A 21,289-nucleotide genomic window follows, 5' to 3' on the forward strand; every position below is an offset into this window, starting at 1 on the left:
TTTCTCTGAAAGTGAAATTTGGGAAGAACTGTTCAGTTTTAGAAATAATTTAATTCTACATCAGATATCTTTGCATTTGTCTCTTCATTTATTTATTGTATGAATGTGTGGATTTTTTCTTATTGTTTTCCTCTGACTTTGCTGTGGAATAGGGATGTCAATGAGTAGTTGACTACACAATTAACAAATAAGCCTAGATTTATTGGTTAATCTAGTCGACTACTCGTATTGCCTCCTAATTCCTCCCTCTGCAATAGCCCTGTCCGCTGGAGTCTGAGCTCCCCATGGACAGAGGCTGCTCTGAGCTTGGGCCCACTGCAGACAGAGGCTGGTTCCCAGCAGCAGTCCCTGTCCACAGCCAGCCCAGGCCACCGTGGTCAGAGGCTGCTTTGCTGCAGGCTCCCCCATCCCCTTCACACCCCAGCAGCCTCTATCTGTGGAGAGCTCAGCCCCCCTCCCCACAGACATGGGCTGCTGCCACTCTGTGCTGCTGTCTCTGTATCAGAGGCAACAGTACAGGGAGGCAGGCAGCCAGTCTGCGATGGGAACTGGTTTTTAAACTGGCTCCCCTCGCAGACTGGCTACCACCTGACACCCCCGCGTAGTGTCAGAATAGTCAACTAACCACTAAGAATTCATGCAGTTGGTCAACAATTCTATTACCCGCTATCTAACATTCCTACTGTGGAAGTAACTATCACAAATAACTTGCCTCCTGCAAGTTCATCTGCTCCTACAACTTAGCAAATTGACAGTGCTAATGCCCTTGTGTAAAGTTCCAGGGGAGAGCAGCAAAAAATAGTCTGTACACAGAGAATTTATTTTACATAGAATAATTACAAAGATATCTGTTAGGCATCAGCTCTTAAAGTTATTTATAGTGACTAGGGGGCTGTGCTTCCTGATCACTACGTTTGCTAACCCCCCTTCCCTCCCAGCTGCTTTCGCTTCACTGAGAGAGCCTGTTGACATTGATGACGTGATTATGTCATTCTGTCACCTGGCAGGCACATTCTGTCATCCATCAGGAAAAACTTTTATTTATATATATATATATATATATATATATATATATATATATATTACTAATGCAGTAGCTTGCAGTCACCCAGCAGGTGTTATATTTTCACTCAAAGTGTTTATATCGGTGAAAAATTTCAAATCCTGAGAGAAAAGCAAAAGAGTTTTCATCCCAGATTAACTCTGAATGATAGATAGTAAAATAATTTTTTAGAGTTGTCTGTATAGAGGTATTATTGTCCATAAAGGAATGCATATCTCTTTTCTGTAAGAAGTATCCTTAAGCATGGTTTGGTTTTCCTGGGGGGGCGGGGGGAAAGTCTGAAATGGTTCTGAGGAGTTATCTTTAAATTTCTAGGATTAGAGTTAAAGTAGAATTAACTAAGAGGTAGGCTCTTTGTAACTCAACTATTAAAATGTCTCTTTATTCTATTGTCTTTATTTTATTTTTGGTTCTCCCTATATATGATATTCTTGGATCTGTCGAGTTGCATTTTTCTATGTTTTAAGTGTTCTATGCAAGCAATAGTTTTATTCTGTAAATAACATGTATCTTCATCTGTTTCCTTCACTGGTTACTACTTAAATGTAAATAGCTAGCTATAACAACATAAGAGGGAAACAAGAGGAATAGTGGAGTCTATGCCTTTGAATTATGCAAATCAGCATTTGAAAAGGTATAAGGGAGACTACCATTAGTCCTAGAGAATTTAAACCACACAATAACAGTTTATAATAGCAATTTAGAGGTAGCAAAACCGTAAAAGTATTTTAAGACCCACTGAAGACATATTAAACTGGATCACGTAACTATCTGATTGTCTCACTTTACGACAATGTGTTAACTGTAATTAATGGTGGCTTGATAATGATATTTTAAAGATTTTTTTTATTCTTTCAAAATGTTACAGGTAAGAAGCTATCGGATGTTTCATGATGACAGCATGAAATCATTCTTCCGTAGGCTTAGTTTTACTCCTGATGGCTCTTTACTTCTCACTCCAGGTATGTGAAAGAAAGATGTATTAGGTGCGTGGGGTAGCCCTGGAGGGGCATTTGCCCTTATGTCAGGTACATCACTTTTGAAATGTCAGAAACATAGGCATGTTGCACAGTATGGGCATGTGCTATAGCAGCAAATGGGGTCAACAATAATTTGTTCTATTTACATTCTGGTGGTGGTCATGGTGGTGTTAGCAGCCTCTGTGGTTCCCTATTTTGCAAAGTAAGCTAAATTCAGCATATCCCTGTGTATAAATTTGCGATCAATCTGATGTTTTGTAAATGAACAGCAGGAAACTCAGACCTTCAATTCAGTGTAAACACTTGCATGAGACATTCTTTATTAAATTCATGAGATATCAACAATGCCGCACTAACAGAAAAAAAAGAGTATTTTCTTTTTGAACTTCTTCTGACTGTACTCATTTGTTTCCTTGTTCATAAAAGAATTCTGCTCTGTTAATAAGAATAACATTCCAAAGTGGGGTCTATTTATCTGCAGAGGCATTGATGTTGCAGTCATTTGTGAAAGCAAAGAGAAGCTTATTTTGGAGCAGTATATAAGGAAAACTAAAATAAATTTAAAGTAGTATTTAGGATAAATGTTCAAGTTGGGTTCATGTCGCAAAAACCTGGCCTTCTGTCATAAGGCAAATCCTTGGGAAATAAAATGTTCATAAATGTAAGTTTGTGTGCTTAGAACCTTTGAATTTGAGTAATGCTTTGAAGCTTTTTTTTATTTTCTCAGCTGGCTGTGTTGAATCAGGAGAGAATGTAACAAACACTACGTATGTTTTTTCAAGAAAAAATCTTAAAAGGTAGGGTTTAATGTACCTAAATTTTCTTTATTAAAAATATAAAGAGGTGTGTGTAATATATACCTCTATTTCACATGCCATTTTCTAAAACATTACTTTTTCCTAATAGGCCCATAGCTCACCTGCCCTGTCCCGGAAAGGCAACTCTAGCTGTTCGCTGTTGTCCGGTCTACTTTGAGTTGAGACAAGCACATAATAAAGGTACCGTAAATCCTTTGAGGAGGTTGTGTTACAGCAAATCTATTGGAAGGCAAATCTGACTATGTAGCTGCAGGTTGTACTATTTTATGTCGCAGCCTTTTAACGTTCTTTCAGGATACTTCTGTACCACATCTAAGAAACTATTTGCTGATTCTAAGGCCTTAAATGTACTAAGTGCCTTTTGAGTGATTTTTTTGGTACAGTGGATAAATGTTCTCAGTTGGCTTCTTATGCTGCAGACGAACTACTTAGTGTGTTCTTCCAACGTTTTAACTGCCTGTTCTGAATAATCATAAATAACTTGGCTCATCATTAAGGAATCACCTAGTAAAATATTTTCTGTTAGTCCTGATTGCCCATACTATAGAACCACTACAAAATTTGCCATAGTTTGCAACAATATGAGATTCTTGTTCAGGAGAGGCTGACTGAAATAGCACTAGTGTTGCTGGTCAGGACTGGTGTGCACTGGAAGAGCTGTGATGGGCAAATTTGTACACAAACTGCATAATCACTGGCTGGCAGGGAGTGAAAACCTGACCCTGTTGAAGTCAGTGGGGCCAGGATTTTATCCTAGAGTTTTTAAACAAGACTATTCACATTCTTGCTAAAAGGCACAGATTTCCTCAATTCTAACTGGAGCACAATAAGGCCCTCTCCTTTGACATGTATAACTCACAATTTATAGTATCCCTTACAGGAACTTATTACCTAGTACTAAATTTTCCACCATAACTTTCAAAGCTGCTGTTGGAAAAGAACTACATCTCTCATCCCTTTATTAAGCAAAAATGTTACTGCTGCTGCTTTCACACACACTCATGAAAGCAAAAGATCCAGACTAAGGCCAAAATGTACAAACTTGGATGCCTAAAATTAAATAAGTGGCCTGATTTTCAAAGGTGGAAGTCAGTGAGACCCCTATATGATCAGCACCTCTGAAAATAAAGACCATTGAGTGCTTTCCTTTTAGCACCAGTTAGAAAATTTTACTTAGGTATCTCTGTCCTCTAACTATATACAAAGAACTAACTCCTAAATCAGAATAGTAGCCAACAGTTGAACTTAAAAATTCCAAAAAAGCAATGAAATTTAGGAAGAAAACAGAATGCATAGCAAGTTACTTTTTATATAAACCTGGTAAAACTGTGATTTAAAGTGAATTTTTCTTTGCTTATTCAGACCTTGAGTTAAAGTACCAAAAAAGGTTCTGAATAGTATAACTGGAAGATTTCAGGTCCTATTTGAATAATTCAAAAAAGGTTCAAAAGACCAATTTTTCCCCCAACCATTCCCCTTCTAGGCAGAGACAAAGTAGGACAACTTTAAGTGCCAGAAGTAGCTTGTCCAGAAAATGGTATGTACTTGAAAATAGGATTATATACTATATATTTGAGAGCATGCCCATCTGTCTGTCCATGCAAGAACTCCTCCTAAGTGGTAAGAGCTAGGTCCACCAAATTGGGTACACAGTTTCCTCTTATCATAACTTAAAGCAAGGTAAGGGGGTTGGTTGTGCAAGGAAAATGGGAAGTGCCAGAAAATGGGATTGCTTCTCATAAAACCATACAGAAAAGAGACAGAATCAGTAGGCAGCTGAAAGAAGTTTGCTGGGGGCATCCTTCCTCTCTTTCCCCCTCCCCAGTCTGGGACTGCCCCTATCCAAGCTTTCCATCCTTCAGGCACCTTTTATGGAGGGTGGATGGGCTAACACTTTCCCCCCTTCTCCAAATTCATATGGGAACATTTCTGATTGTTCCCCTTTGTCAGGGGGTGAGGGGAAAGTGTAGTTTGCTGCATTCTTCACTCTGGCTGGGGAATGCAGGGAGGCAGATGAGTCCGGACCTGCCCCAGCAGGGGGACACCTTTCTCTCAGCTATTCTTGCTGGAGCTGCAACGCCCAGGGAGAGATGCTTCTCATCTTGACCTAAGCTGCTGTAGTGAGAGAGGGCTGGGGTAGTCCTCTCCCCAGGGCAGCCTGCCATACTGAAGCGCTCTCTCATCCACAGCCCCACCCCAGAGCAATGATTCAAATGATGCATGTACATTTTTCAAAAAACAAAAATTAAAGTTAAGGACCCGAGCAACACTGAGTACCTCACTTAATATAATTAATTTGCCATCTTCTCAGCCAGAATAATACACTTCAATGATAAAATCTTTCTTCAGACTCTTAATTTAGTACAAGCAATACCATTATAATGGAGTGGTGGTCTGTGTGCTTTTTCTCAGTGCTATGTTCTTTATATTCTTAGATGCAGCTTCACAGAAGTCAGTCCCTGCTTTAATAAATCTGCCCTATCGGTTGGTGTTTGCTGTTGCTTCAGAAGATTCTGTACTTTTCTATGATACACAGCAGTCCTTTCCCTTTGGTTATGTATCCAACATACATTATCATACTCTGAGTGATATTTCATGGTAGGTAACTGACAAATCCTTTAAATTTGTCATGGTAGGGTAGGTTGTCATTCTTATCTTTTCTGAAGGCCTGAGGATACTCCTATTTCTTGCTTTACACATTGTTCAGTCAATTGTACTTGTATTGTTACCGTAGGTGCCTGAGCACCTTGCATTCTTATTGTGTATTTTTCCTCACAACACCCCTGTGAGATAGGGCAGTGGTATAATCCAAATTTTACAAGTAGGGAACTGAGGCACCAAAAGACTGACTTACCTCAGATCTCTCACAGTCTCTGGGCTGATCTGGAAATTGGACCTAGGTCTCTCATGGCTTGGGCCCTAAACACTGTACTATTCTTCATCTCTAGGTTCTGTACTAGAGGTTCTCAATCAATTTACTATTGTGGGCTTCATATGCAATTTTCTGTTTTATGTTGGTAAATAGGTAATTCCGTAATACAAACAAAGCTAGAGGATCTAAATCAGTTGTCAAGGCTGGACTTCATGAAGTATTGTTTCAGTTAGAAGGTGTCTTTTAGGTCATTCCAGGTTATTTACATTTACACATTTAGTTGGTGGTGGAACAAGTTGTGTGGTTAGGATATTTTCTGGGAAGAATGGTCAAGACTAGCTCAGTTTTTCAGATTTTTTTTCCCCCCCTCTTAAAAAAAAAAAAAATCCCAAACAGGTCCAGTGATGGATCATTTCTTGCTATTTCTTCCACGGATGGATACTGCTCTTTTGTGACATTTGAGGAAGATGAACTTGGAGTACCATTGAAAGAGAAACCTGTGCTGTGTGTCACAACCCCTACTACAGCAGAGAAGAAAATGAAGAAGAGTCAGTCACACAAGGTTGTCACCCCAGTGCCTAGGTCAGTTGATGGAACCCCTCCGAACAGGACCATGGATCCGAGTAATCTCACTCTTCAGACTAAAACACTAGCAGCAATAGTAACCAACAAGGATTCTTCTTCAACACCTGTTAGCATAAAAAATATTCCAGTTTCATCCTCAGATGAGAAGAAACCCATGCAGCCAGCCAGCCAGAGTGCTAAAGTAAACCAACCAAGGAGGATTACTTTAAATGCTTTACAAGGTTGGAGTAAGACGCCAAGGTAAGATATATATTGCCATTTCCTGTGATAAATGTGAAAGCCAAAACAAACTGTTCTTGTGCCACTTTAGATGTATGGAGGTTTAAAAATAAATTCTACAGCTATTTGTCGTTATGTTTGTGTTTTAAGTAAAAGGTCAAAATGACTTCTGGTTCCTAAATTTTATACCTTAATTACAGCAAATCTGTGCTGTGATTACAGTTAAGACACATTTTTATTTAAAGCGTGATTGTAAAGTGTTCTAACATCTACAGTTACTCGGATTGGCTTGAAATTTGGTGTACCTCATGGGGATGTGGGATTCTGCTAGTGATCCAAATTTGGGGCCATTTAGCTAAGGGGTTTCTGAGATACAGCTACTTTTCCTAGTCCCTCACCCCAGCTATTCTTAAAATTGACAGATTCTAGCAACTAAGGTTTGGATTATTGCTCTGTATCCCAACGGTTCGAGTGTTACCCCAACAGAATACATGGCGCCTACCAGACAATTGGGGAAAATGAAATTTAAAAGTTGTAAAAGATTTTACTTCTTCAATTAGACACACGAAAACTCACAAGTCTACCTGTCTGACTAATAGATTGTGCCAAACATACATGAACAGAGGAAACAGGTTATTAGCTTTCAAAGTTTCATCCGATCTGGATAGCTCCAGGGAAAAAGCAGTAGTTGTATGGACTTGACCCACCCACACAATTTCAGTTTGAATCCCTACTTTGGACAGATTTAGAAGAGATTGGGTGGCATATTGCTAAAACCCATTTTGGAGAGTTTTTTTATTTTGGGGTGGAAAATGCTTGCTGGGGAGAGTGCATGGAGGAGAATGGTGAGAAGAGTTTAGGTTTGCATCAACGAAGGGGGGAGGTAAATGGGAGTGGAAGGTGAGGAGGTGAAAGATTTGGGGTAGCTGATGAGGGATACGTGGAGTGAATGGTAAGGGGCCTAGTGTGAGAACGGACAGAGATGCCTGTTAGCCCCACATTCTCCACATCATTATGTGTACTAGGATCTTGGGAGGATCCTTATCCTCCCCTATGAAACTGGTTTCTAGGGGGCCTTCCTCCCATGGTGTCTGAACCCCATTGAGTGCATCAAGATCTGAGGAGCCCTGATCCTTAGGGGTATGGAATCCTTTTTCTCTGTTAACCCTCATGTGAGGGGGGGTAGGTGTGGGGTGTCTGAGCCCTGCTTCCTGTCTTCTGTGTGTGCTGCAGAATCAGAGGAACCCCTACCTGTGTTTTGGGGGGTTGACCCTCTCCATATGTCCCTCATGTTGAATCAGATTCTGGGGGCATTGCCTTTCTGGCGAAGGACTCTAAGCCATTCTCCCTGTCCCCCTTGTCAGGTGATTTGGGATCTGAGGGTCCCTGCTCCACATGTGTGTATCATTATCTCAGGACCTCTTCCCATCTCTGGGGATCCCCTGATAGGAGCCATGGTCTGGAGCAGGCTTGCTTTACTGGTGTGGCCAGAGCCTTCTCCTTACTCACTTTCTGCGAACCAAAATGTGGGGAACTCTGAACAGGCATGCACCAAGAATACTAAACACACTGCTGACACTGGGTTGAAGAGCTGGGGATGACACACATTAGAAACTCTGCAGCACTGGGAAGGGATGATGGAAACACCCACTGACATGAATAAACCAGTTCACACGTCTCAGAGCTGTCAGTTCAAGTGATATTCATATTCTTGGGGTACCTTATTCATGTGAGATCATTGTGCTGGGCTAAATGGGCCACTTCATACTACTTTGAGCTAGGGATATTAAAACATGTTTAATTTTGTAAATATGTAACCACTGTAAATTTCAGCTATTACACATTTACACACAGGGGAGCAGGAGACAGCCGGTGCTCTTGGGGAACCAGCTTTTAAGGCCCTCTGTATCAGATGCGGGGGGCAGGTGGTGTCGCAGGAGCTGGTACATGCAGAGAGCTGTCTTAAAACCCAGCTTCTCACGTACACCAGCTCCCGTCTGCTTCCTCCCCTCCTCCCCCCACTGCTGCTGCCTCTGCGGGAGGCAACAGCCAGGGAGAGGGAGGGCAGTTTTAAAGCTGGCTTCCCATGTGTACCAGTTTCCGCCTGCTCCACCCCTTGCTGCCTCTGATACAAGGGGGGCTACGTGTAACCATTAGATTTGACCAATGAGCCCAGGCTCATCAGTTAATCGTGTCAATAGCTACACATTCACATCCCTACTTTGAGCTTGCTGTGCTGCAGGTTGATGTATAGAGCTGTGTGCTGCATCTGCTGAGATTATGTGGGTTGGAACCATGAAGGTACTGTGTACAGCCCACGCAGTACACAGAATACAGCTCCTTTTCTGAAAGTTATGGTGAGACTCAGAAGAACTAGGGATCCTCTGGTCAACCCTAGGAAAAAGTTTGGATTCTGAGACTAGGTCCAGTTGCAAACCTGGGTACACTGGCACATGATTGTATCTGAAACATTGTCTCCACCCCCCCATACGGTGTTGATGGGGAGAGGGACCTGGACAAAATATTGTGCTTTGGCTTATCTGGGAGGACAGCCAAACAGGAAGGGACAGAGTTAGTTGGTGGGTGAGAAGGGTATAGGGCCAGGCCTGATAGTCCACTAAAGGATACCATCTGCACTTTTCCCTTACCCATTGGTAAACCCAGTGACATCTCTCATTTCTCATTCCACCATTCAGTACTTGCACAATGAATGCAACTGCAGTGCATGTGGATTATTACCAGTAGCTATAAGTTGTTCCAGCAGGGCAAAGTTAAGGTTACACAAGTGTTTACCTTTACTCTGTATTTCCTGGTTTTCTGAAGTTTGAGTTTTATTGAACTCAGATTCTGGAAGGACATGTGCTATTACTGGGCAAAGTTAGAACTGTCCAGCAGAGGTATAGATAAGAGATTCTTCAGACTTTCTTGAGGCAGAGTAGAAACCTTGTTTTAGCACCAATTTTAATTTTAAAAATTTCTCTATCTTTCATATATATATAATTTGATTTGAAGTCAAGAATCCAGCATTGTGTTGCTCTATATCCACATTCTAATTCAAGGAAAGTAAATCCAGTCATTGTTAAAATATTTCAGTCTTTAAGAATAAAATACTCTGTTGAGAGTCTTGTATCGTAGATAGCCAGGGAAAATGTATATGTGATTTTAGTTAACTGAAGTTAATTAAATCAGTAATTAAATTATATTATACAGAACCTTTTAAAGAATAATTTGTGGTAGTGAGGCGTCAAAGGCACTTGAATTGTATCTCTGGTTTATTTTTAAGGAGAATAAACTTGATTCCTCTGAAGACAGAAACTCCGAACTCAACACATACAAATCTAGTCTCCACACATTCTTCCTCAGAAGCAATTCAACATGGTAAGCAATTTTCTGGTCATAACATATAATAAGATTCGTTGCTGCCCAGCCATTCTGTTCCAAATTACATTATTATGGATTGTTGTCACATCACTATGGATCTTTGTCTAGTTTTGTATAGGGATATAAAAATGTAACTATTTAAATAGTTAACTGAAAAGCACAAGCTTATCGGTTTCAATTATGGTGACACTCCGGCTCTCACTCCTGGGGAGCTGGCTGTCACCCTGCGTTGTGGGCTTTGCAGTATAAAGTTGTACCGCAGAATCTGCAGCAAAGCTGGCTCCCCGAAAGCAGAGCCAGGAGCTAATACAAGCTGAGAGCGGGCTTATAAGCCCGCTCTCAGCGTGCACCAGCTGCCGGCTCCACTCCCAAGGATCCTGCTGCACTTCAGGCTCTGCAGTATAAAACTTTTTATATAAAAGCTTTATACTGCAGAGCCTGTAGCATATGTAACGATTTTTAATGGTTACAGTTACATTTTTAATCAGGTTTTTTTTAAACATCCATAGTTTGGTAAATGGGTAAGTCTTAGTTTAAACATGAATATAGAGGGATTAATGACAAATTCAGAATCCTGCATCTCCAACTCACAGGATTGGAAGCTACTGTTACCTGATACTTTGGACAATGTAAATTGAGTTATTGTTCTCAATCCAGTTGCTAATGGATAGATGTCCATATTAGTTGTCAGCAACCCAGTTGATGTTAATTAGAATCCTGGCAGTCAGTCTCAACATCCCAGTATGAGTTGGCATAGAGGTATTAATCTCCACATCATCCTGATGGGTTGCATAGACCAGCTTTCACTGATATGCTCCTGCACGATACCTGTATAGTGGATAAAGGACTTTGGTATCCAGGACTGTCTTCATTTTTTTCAATTAAAAATTATAAACATGGAATGAAACTAAGTGGATTTCATTATTTCCCAATTTTTCAGAGATCCCTTCTCCCTCTGATGATCCTGTGCACAATCCCCCAGCATCGAAACGTCCCAGAACTGATGAAACTCCTTTCTCTGCATCGCCTGAAGACCAAACCAGCTGTAATTCAAACAACTAAAGTCCAAAATTTCAAAAAACTCACTGTTTGGGGGCAATGCAAATAGACCAGAATGTAAATTTCCTGTCTGCAAGTGATAGATTTTCAGCAGCTAAATAGAGTATTAAGGTGTCCTGACATAAGGTGCTGTGGAACAAAGGTATCTGGAGAGAAAAGACAGTTTCTGAAAAATTGCAGCTGTGGGAAAGTTAAATTCTGACTATTTTCATTATGGCTGTATTAGCCTTTGAAGACTACTTTCTAAACAAAAAAGTGTCAGCCACATGATAAAGCATAGTGTTTTCAGGCAATATTGGTATAGAAATGTTAGGACAACCTAAGAGTCTCCTTCATAATGATCTTATTATTTTTTTAAAGTACTAATTCTTCCAGCAAGTCTGTGTCTTACAAAGAGTGCAATTTTTAAGGATTTGACTGTTTTCATAGTGTATTAATGTGGCTAATAGCTGATTCTGAGGCAATTGACTTCTACATTGCACAATTATGCTTAGCAATTTGCAAAATATACACTCTTAACTTTCATTCATTGAATATTTAGTGTTTGTGGTCCACATTTAAAAATGCAGTGCGATATCACTGATATAGTTGAAACAGAAGTCACACACTCAAGTACAAGGATGTGAAAATATTTTTGTTTAAAGATGTGTTATGGGCATTCAACAATAGAAACAGATTCATCAATTAATTCTCAGTGTAAAAAATATTGAAGGCATGAGATTTTCTGGGGACAGCAAGGAATTGCAATACACATATGGTTTTTTCCTAGCCTGGTCCAATACCTTCTCCCTTAACAAAAAAAGTTTGTTTTAATTGGTTGTTTTAGCACTTAATCATCTTTGTGTAGCTCCCTTTGAATGCCTAGCCCTGGTGGTAGAGGCTAGAGAGGGGTGGGGACAGGGAGTACTTTGTGTAACACAGCTTCACTGTTTAAAAGATAACTAGGGGGCAGTGCTCGCTGCGCTCGCCAGCTCCCTTCTCGGGGTAGGCAGCCCCAGCTCTCTCTCTGGCCACTGGGGAGGGCCAGGTCAAGGTATAGCAGCCCTGTCCTGGCTTTCCCCACTCCAGACACCGGGGGTCGCGGGTTGGTCCATCTTTCCCTGTCCAGCCACCAGGAAGGGGCCGAAGCTGTTCTGGCTCCCTCCCTCCAGATGCTGTTTGGTTGGGCAAGACAGAGGCTGGTCTGGCTCTTCCCCCTCTGACCTCTGGAGGTGGACCGGACTGAAGCTGGCCCAGCTCCCTCCGGCTGCAGGGGGAGGGGAGGTTATGTTGGGCGGGACTGAGGTGGGCCAGGCTTTCTCCCTCTGTTGGTGGGTGGGTGGGGCACAGCTCCTGGCCCTCTCCCTATGGCAGGGAGGGGGAAAGGGGTGTAGCTCTGTTCCCCCGCCTCTGGCAAGGGGCAAGGCCATGCAGTTCCCATGTGCCCCCCTTCTCTTCAGGGATTCTGCACGGGTCCTGCACGCCCCCCTCCTCCCACCCAAGGCACTGTGGCTCCCACATCCCTCACCCAAGTCCCAGAGAGGTCATGCGGCTTCCACACGCTCCCACTTCCCCCCACCCAAGCCTCCATAAAGTCAACCCCAGCTCTGCCCCCAGCCACCAGGAAGGGCCAAGCTGTGACCGTACCAGTCTAGGCCCCTTCTCCTTTCCCCCTCCCCTTCACACACTAGGGCCCATTTCTCCCGCCTGGGCCCCCTTGTCCCTCCCTCTTCTCCCTACCACGGCCTAACTAACTCCAGTGGCTTGGCGGCGGCGTGCGCAGGGCCCAGGCCCAAGCTGAGCCATGCCATCCCAAACCCAGCTTTCCCTCCACTGCTAGGAAGAGGAGGACTGAGGCCATAGGCAGCCCCAGCCTTCCACGTGCGCCCTGGGGGTGGGTGGGGCATGTTCCCATGGGACATAGAGAGATGTGATGACATCACTCTGTCGTCCCACAGGAAAAACTATTTTAAAGTATAGTAAGGATATAAGAAAGTGATTAAATATGTGAAGAGCCCTTCAATTGACTTTATCTGAAAAAGGAGTTTAAGTGGTAGTTTATCTCTTATGATTAAGTCTGTACTTTCAACATTTGAAGTGTTAATGTACATAGTTACAAAAATTCCAAATTCATATTAAAACTTTTTTCTACTTATACTGGTCCCTCATTTTGGTTGTTTCACTAATATTTTTTAAATGTTATTTACTTATTGCCTGTCTTGTGACTGCCTGAGAAACAACTACAGTAAAACTCCAGTGGTCCGGCACTCCTGATGGTCTGGCACCATCTGGAACCAGGAAGTGCTCCGGGCAGTCGGACAATTGGAGCTGCTCTGCCCCCAGCTTCCCCGATTCAGCCGCTGGTCAGTTTCAGCAGCGGCTGACTTGGGGAAGTCTGGGGCAGAGCAGCTGGGGTGCTGCCGGGTTGGTCCCACAGCGCTGAGGGGCGCATCCCCCCCCCACTCCAGCCCCAGACCTCTCATAGCCCCCCCTTCCTATAGTCCAGCATATTTGATAATCCAGCACCCCCTGGGTCCTAAAGGTGCCAGATTATCAGAAGTTTACTGTAATTCAAAAAGAAGCAAAGTAAAATGAAACTTCTCAATTAGAAATGAGTTGAATAAAGTAATATTCATACAGAAAAATGTTACTTAATAAATGCTTGTCAGTGAGACCGTGTTAGGCAGATGATAAAGTTCTTTGTTGTTACAGGGTCTATTGAATATTTCTGTTGAAATTTGATATACAGGCAGTCCCCGACTTACGTCGGATCCGCACTTACGAACGGGGCTTTCTCGCCCCGGAGGTCGAGGTGGTGGATTGTTACCTGCGAGCTCCGGGGCGAGAGAGCCCCGTTCGTAAGCTGCTCCGGTGCCCCTGGTCTGCTGGAGACTGTCTCCAGCAGACCAGGGGCACCAGGCGGGTTCCCGCGCTTCTGAGGCTTTGCCAGAGCACAGCCTCAGAAGCGCGGGAACCCGCCGCTGCTGCCGCTTCAGTCCGGGTGCCTGTGGTCTGCTGGGGACGGTCCCCAGCAGACCACAGGCACCGGGACTGAAGCTGCAGCCACGGCGGGGTCTCGCGCCTCTGAGACTTTGCCAAAGCAAAGCCTCAGAGGCGCGGCACCCCGCTGCCGCTGCGGCTCTGCTCCCCGTGTCCCTGGTCTGCTGGGAGGTGGGGGCGCAGCTGGTGTGCCCCCCCCCCAGCAGACCAGGTTTTTGTTTTGGACCCTGGGGCAGAGCAGCTGGGGCGCTGCCGATTGGTCCTGCAGCACCGCTCTGGGCACTACTGGACCAACCCGGCAGCACCCCAGCTGCTCTGCCCCAGGTCCTGATTCAGCCGCTGCTGGTCAGTTTCAGCAGCGGCTGAATCAGGACGCCTGGGGCAGAGCAGCTGGGGTGCTGCTGGGTTGGTCCAGTAGCACCGAGGAGCGGCACTACTGGAGCAACCCAGCAGCACCCCAGCTGCTCTGCCCCAGGCGTCCCCAAGTCAGCTTCTGCTGAAAATGACCAGCGCTGACTACAGGAAGCCCGAGGCAGAGTTGCTCTGCCCCGGGCTTCCTGGAATCAGCTGCTGATCAGTTTCAGCAGCAGCTGACTTGGGGACGCCTGGGGTTCTTAAGTTGATTCTGTATGTAAGTCAGAACTGGCGGTCAGTTTCAGCAGCGGCTGAATCTGGACGCCAGTTCCGACTTACATACAGATTCAACTTAAGAACAAACCTACAGTCCCTATCTTGTACGTAACCCGGGGACTGCCTGTATACAAATCAGGGATATAAAAAGTCATTTAAAAAAGGTAACTCTGTAACTGCTAAAAATCTTAGTAGTTACACGTGCTGTGGCTAAGCTTTATACTGCAGAGCTCGCAGCGAAGACACCCTGGAAGTGGGGCCGCCAGCCCTGCTCCTGGGGGGAGGCTTTGCTGTGGCAGCAAAGCTACCTCCCCTGAAGTGGGGCCAGCAGGGGCTGCTTGCTCCATTCCCAGGGGAGGGAGAGGCTCTGTCAGCAGGCCGGAGCAGCCCCTTCCTGCGGTGGGCCCCCGTGGGGCTAGAGCAGCCTCCTGCCCCATGGCAGGTAGGGAGCTGCTCCAGCCCCTATTAGTTAACTTTTTACATCCCTAATACAAATGGAGTATGGGGGGAGAGAACATCTTAATCGCATTTCTGCTCAAAGCTTTTGAGAAGAGGATGGGGCTAAGCTCTATTAGATTTATCCACATTTTGAACATCCTAAAAGAAATGGAAAAAGATGCTACCAAACTAGGTCAAATGTTTACACTATTGAGTAAAAATGTTTCTGAAGATGTTTACTGTTGGTGACTGATAAACATTTACTTCTAAAGTCCTCTTTGCCATTTATGCTATTTTATTTTTTGCTCAGTTTCAGCCACAAAAATACTAGTCATCTCCACTTTCTGTTTTCTGCATATGGTGACTAATATCGTGCTGCAATATTTGGTTTGTGTAAAGGAACAGTTTAAATTCAAACCTTTAAATGTTGTTAGAAATTTTTTTCTGAAGTTTTATAAAACGTGATTTTAAATAAAGTAGGCTACCCTCAATGCTTAAGATTGGTAAGAGGTCATGAGTAATACTACTCACTTAATCCTCATTTTTGCTGTAGTTTGAAATAGATATATGCTCAAAAACCATTACACTTAAAACCATAGAAGCCAGATATGGAAAAGAGTTACTGATTATAGATTAGCCAGCCAGCTCATTGTTAATGCTTTATCCAGGCTAATAGTAAGTGTTCCAAGAAATAGGGGTTCCACCACTTCTCTTTGAAAACTGTTCCACATCCTGACTGGAAACTTTTCCTTGTGTTTTCTGTTTGTATAATTCTGGCCACAGCAATTCAAAGTGGCAGTGAAGCATAGAGCCTGGGGTACACCACTTTGAAGTACCTTTCCCCTCCCGCCCCCCCCCCTTGCTATCTGATAGTTGACTAGTCCTTAACATCCTTACTGCCATCGCCCTTTGGGGATCAAGGGCAGAGGGGGCAGTAGTAATTGCACCCCCTTGAAGTGGCATGGGGGAAGCAGAGCAAGTGTGCATGCCCATTGCACTTCCCTTCCACTGTGCAATACCAGACCTCTTCCCATCCCTAGTGAGCCCCAAAGCCTTGTGCTCGGGATGGAGTGCCAAGGGGGGAGAAGGCGGGGCCATGGCAGAAAGGGGTGGGACTTGGGGACTGGTAATGGACAGTCCCCTTCCAACCTGCTGGGAGTCCCAGGCTGGAATGCTTATTGCTTTGGCTGGGACTGGCTTGTGGGCCGGAAGTTTGTGGTCCCTGGTTTACTTAGAGTAGTGGGTGATCTCTCTCCCAGTGCTTGTGCCCTGGCCACACTTTCAGTTTAAAGGGCTGTTGTGGCTGCGCTTTAAACTTTTAGGAGTAGACAAAGCTTTTGTTACCGATAGATTCCTGTCTCCTTCCCCTTTGCTTAATAAAACCACACATATTTAGCTCTTAATCTTTTTTCATAAATTCAGTTGTCACATCATTTTTATTGCTCATATCTGAACAGCAATAATACAAATACATGCAAATAATTATCAGTGCCATTCCTTTTTATTTTTCAACACAGTACCATGTTGCTATGACTTCTTTTCATATTTAGATACCTCCCACATCTGTTTTACAAAAGTAAATTGTTGTTAGGATCATTTGCCTATTCTTTCAATTCCTCATTATGTATATCCACTGGACTGGCTGATTTATGTGTTTCATATTTAAGTATTACCTTGTCTGCAGTGTGTGATAGACCTTTTACGAGGTCTTCCTTATGTCCAAGTCGTCAATTAAGCCTACTGGCTTTTTGTTGACAAGATGATGGATATTTTTCATTAGGTTATTTAATACCATTCAGTTGTAGATAATTTAATAACAGTATGAACAAATAACTGTGTCCAGAAATGAGGCATGAGACTTCTAAAGAAAAAGTGAGTGTTAACATACTTCTTCTACCTGTTGGGAGCTGTGTGGAAAATATATTGATACTTGTAGTGTAAAATAATAGAACAAAAAAAGATTAATTTTTTTTTGTAGGACAGTAAACATATATATCAGGTTAAATTGCTTCCAAAATACTGATTATGTTATCAACAAGAGCTTCTTCCTTACAGTTAAATATGGGAGGGGGTTTTGAGGTAGGATTATTTTCTGATTAATAACTTTTCATGTAGCTCACAGAACAAGGATTCTCTCTCTACTAACACATAGTTTTAAAAAATAGAATAATTTTATTAGAGAAACAAGTGAATCATGTAAAGGGCTTTCACTTAAGTACTCTATATACCAAGACATAAGTAAGGTTATATGGGACAAACTCAATACATTATATCAATATAAATAAGTAAAATAAGAAATGGAACAAAACTGTACTAAGAAAAGCTTGACATTATAGATGGCTACCAAGATCCATTTATGTTATCAGAAATAAATAAGCATAATTAATATTTTTTTCTCTTTTATGGCTGAAAGTACACACATTTTGCTAAACCAAGTTTTCAAGGTTTGACTTTTTCCAGCCAAGTGTAACTTGCTACAGTTTAACCTCTGTGGTCCAGCACTCTCAGGTTCAGTGACATCCATAGTCTGGCATGATTTTAGTTATCCAGATGTCCACTTATCTCTAATTTACCCCTTATAGGAGCCCAGTAAGCCCAGTAAGAAGTTTAAATGTTGGTAATGGTGCTAGACAATATTGACCTCCCGTGGTTTGGCAATTTCTCTGGTTCAGCACTGGTCAGGTCCTGAGGGGGTATAACTAGTAACAAAAAAACATGGCAATAGATTTTGTTCCATTTTAGAACAAAAAATCTATTCCTGATAGTGTTGTTGAAGATTTTATAGGGGCCAAGTGAAATGAGGTCTTGTTCTCAACTCAATGGCATTTCTTTGTATAACTTTGAAATGAAATAGCTGACTAATTCTAAAATGTCAGGGAGTGTTCTTGGTAGTCGGAACCCTAGTGTGTTATGCCTAAAAGAAATACACGGGGGTCTTTTTTAGGAAGATAAGGCAACACACCGCATTTAATTGATACTATAACAAAGTAGCGTATGCATTTACACACACACGCACGCCCTGCTGATGGAATAGTTACTACTCTGTTGCTCGGCCCAACCTATTGGCCATATAGGTCAGGTGTGAGGAAAGAGACGGGTTCTTGTCAGTCTGGACTGATGCTCCATAGTCTTAGCAGGATGAGAACCCGAAGAACCATACAAGACACCCCATCCTTTAAAGGATTTTCCTTCCATGCAAATCTATGCATTTTGCCTTTTCAGGCCTTAATCAATCATTCAGCATTTCAATCAATCGTCCTATGACGTGCTTATTGGGAAGAAGTTGTTCTCAGTCATTTGATGTCCATGGTAGTCTGCATCTTCAGTGTGTTTTCACTTAGTTGATAATTTTTTGGTGCTTCTGAGTCTCTGGCCTCTTCTCTGACCATTTGAGCATGCAGTGGCCTTCACACTTATCTCTTCAGTGATTTTGCTGAAAACTGGGAGTTAGAAATGATGGATACACGGAGCCCTTTGCATCTGGTTAAAACTAGGGGTGTGAACATGTACTCATGTATACAGTTAACCGATGAGCTGAGGCTCATCGGTTAACCCTCCTGGTTACATGCACCTGCATCCTCCTACACACACTGCTGCCTCTGAATCAGAGACAACAGTGCAGGGATGGGGGGCAGGCGGGAGCTAGTGCACCTGGGGAGCTGGTTTTTAAGTCAGTTCCCTAAGCAGGCCTGTTCCTGTGGAGCTGCCTCCCTCCCCATGCTGCTGCCTCTAAAACAGAGGCAGCAGCCTGGGGGTGGGGGAGGGCAGCAGCTCCCCACATGCCCCGCACCTTTGCTCTGCTTCCTCTGTTTTCAGTGGTTACAAAAGTAAATGCATTTTAAGCTTCAACCAGGTCTATAAGGGTGTGTGTTTAGTAGGGATGTTATTTCTACATTGGGTCCACGTGACTTGTGCTCACAAACCCATTCTTTCCAAGCTTTCACTTTCTAGATGCTTTTTTTCTAGGGGCATATCCTAAGTTTTTAGTGCCCTTGTTAGCTGTAGCTGCCCTAGGGCTTGGTTTATAGGGCATTTTTTTGGAGAATTTGTCCAACCCAGAACACTTGACCAGAAGTGTTTGTGGCCTGTCAAATCTGCAGTCAAGCCATTTTTGGGTGTGCATCATTGCCACTGGAGCCAATAGCATGTATCCAGCACTGACGAAACACCTCTTGTTTGCATTTTCACTCCTGTTTCAGAAATCAGGCAGAGCATCTGTGAAGTGCATGGGCAGCAGGTTTGCAGAAATTATGGTGGTGCCCAGCCCAGAGCCTGCACCGCTCCCCCACCACATGCCTAAGGCTCTGAGAGGGAGTTTGGGTGGGGAGGAATGCAGGCTCTGGGCTTCAGCAGGGGATTGGCAGGCAGGAGAAATGCAGGCTCTGGGAGGGAGTTTGTGTGCAGGAGGGGAGAGAGGTGAGGTTTGGCTGGGACTGGGTGTAGGTGGGAGTCAGGGGCACAGGCACTAGGAGGGAATGTGGGTGCAGGTGGGGATCTGGGGTGCAGGCTCTGGGATGCACTATGGGCGCTGGCTCTGGTCTGAGGCTGTGGGGGTCTTAGGTGCAGGCTTTGGGAGGGAGCTTGGACGGGGAGAGAGGATGCAGGCTCTTGAGGAAGTGGGGTGGACAAGGGAGTGTGAGGAGAGTGGGTGGGAGGTGCCACACTTACCTGGGTGCACCCCCTCTGGCATTGGCTCCTTAGGGAATGGGAGTCTCTGGGCACTGCTACCTGCCTGCAGCCATTCCACACTCCCCCGTAAGTGCATCCCCCAGCCCTGCCTGCTGCCCCCAAGTAACTTAAAACCTCTTGGGGACCCCATTGCCACTACTGGCAGTGAAGCCGAGTTAGAGCAACTTCCTGTTGCTCACTCCCCGTGACTGCGAGTATATGTGTCCCCGCGGCAGGATTTCAATGTGCTGCTCCCAACAGTGGGAAACGAGTATCAGAAACTTACTCTAACTCTGCTGTGCTGCTGGGGAGGGGGGCAGAGAGTGCACAGGGCAGCAGAGGGACTAGGAAGCACAAAAGGCATGGCAGGTGGCAAGTTTTGCTGGAGCCCATCTCTGGGTCCAGAATATTCCTGGTGCTGAAGCACCTTGGGCCCGGATGTGGGAGGGCTAGTGGACATTTCAGCTGAGGTATCTGTCCTATTGAAGGCCCTTCTGAGAAGGGGCTATAGCCATGGCATCTGCAAACCACCTGATGCAGTTCATGTCAGTTGCCATTGCTGCAAATTGACTATATATAGACTGTACTTCTGGAGCAGGGCCACCAGTACAGACTAGCGGGGAGCACATTGTCATGCAGACCTGGGATGACTTGCAATTGTTCCAGAACTTTCTTATGAGGAATCAGAAGGTCCTAGAGTAGTGTGAGCAGCTTGCCTGAGGGAATACCAGGCTGATCCAGAAGCAGCTTGCTACAGCTGTCTGGAAGCTAGTTACTAACCAGTTTGGTGTTATCAAGTTACTTGGTAGTGGGGACAGAGGTAGTGGTAGTTTGTGAAGTGATCACAACTGTGGTTTACAAAAAGGGGGTGGGCATAAACAGTTCTGAAATAATTGCTGGCTTTGAAAGAATGGGCTTCCCACACTGCACTGGAGCTATTGATCAGACTAATGTACCATAATTTGTTCTCTGCAAGGAACACATAATGATTCCTAGTTCAGAATATTGATTGTGGGCAGCTGTTAACACCTTCCAGCATAAAAATAGCTATCATCAATCTCAGCTGTACCATTCATTCCAATACATTTTAAAAAATTGACACTCTAAATGATTTATCTTCCAGACAGAAAGGACATAAGAATGGAGGGAGCATGCAAGGATTATAAGGGAATGTGGATACAGAGAGACCCTGAGATGGCGTATACAGTGGGAATACTTGAAATAGAGGGGAAATGACACAGACAGTTTTGGGGAGGCAAGACTGATGGAGGAATGCTAGAAGCTCTGGTGTGTGCAATGCCAGTGGCCTACATGAGCCCTCTCTTTAAAAGACAATACCTTTCTGTTTGGAGAAATTAAATTTCTAATGTTTTGAACAGTTTTATTAATATATAACCTCACAGTTCCAGATTGTGGCTGACAGCACATAAAGGATTCCTGATTTGCCAGTGACTTTGGTTTCTCGTTAGAATGTTTCACTTGAACGCCAGAGGTATATACTCCTAAACAAAAATATCTACTGACACACACTTTAAAAAATGGTTTATGGTAACTATATGCTATGGCTGTACTTGATTTATTGGCATTATGAGTTCCC

General features: G+C 43.7%; 1 protein-coding gene across 2 annotated transcripts in view; it reads left to right on the plus strand.

Annotated features, from left to right (window-relative positions):
- CHAF1B (chromatin assembly factor 1 subunit B) overlaps positions 1 to 13,111 on the plus strand; it is a 31,318-nt gene extending 18,207 nt beyond the window's left edge. For both annotated transcript variants that reach the window (XM_075911669.2, XM_075911679.2), the window contains exons 8-14: positions 1,932 to 2,025; positions 2,771 to 2,840; positions 2,950 to 3,041; positions 5,297 to 5,459; positions 6,130 to 6,558; positions 9,821 to 9,915; positions 10,859 to 13,111. In XM_075911669.2, coding sequence (XP_075767784.2) covers positions 1,932 to 2,025; positions 2,771 to 2,840; positions 2,950 to 3,041; positions 5,297 to 5,459; positions 6,130 to 6,558; positions 9,821 to 9,915; positions 10,859 to 10,980 — 1,065 coding nt within the window. In that variant the 3' untranslated portion in view covers positions 10,981 to 13,111. The remainder of the gene's footprint in view (positions 1 to 1,931; positions 2,026 to 2,770; positions 2,841 to 2,949; positions 3,042 to 5,296; positions 5,460 to 6,129; positions 6,559 to 9,820; positions 9,916 to 10,858) is intronic.
- The last annotated feature ends 8,178 nt before the right edge of the window (positions 13,112 to 21,289 follow it).

Source organism: Pelodiscus sinensis, chromosome 1, assembly GCF_052426305.1.
Source record: "Pelodiscus sinensis isolate ZL-2025 chromosome 1, ASM5242630v1, whole genome shotgun sequence".
Lineage (NCBI taxonomy): Eukaryota > Metazoa > Chordata > Testudines > Trionychidae > Pelodiscus > Pelodiscus sinensis.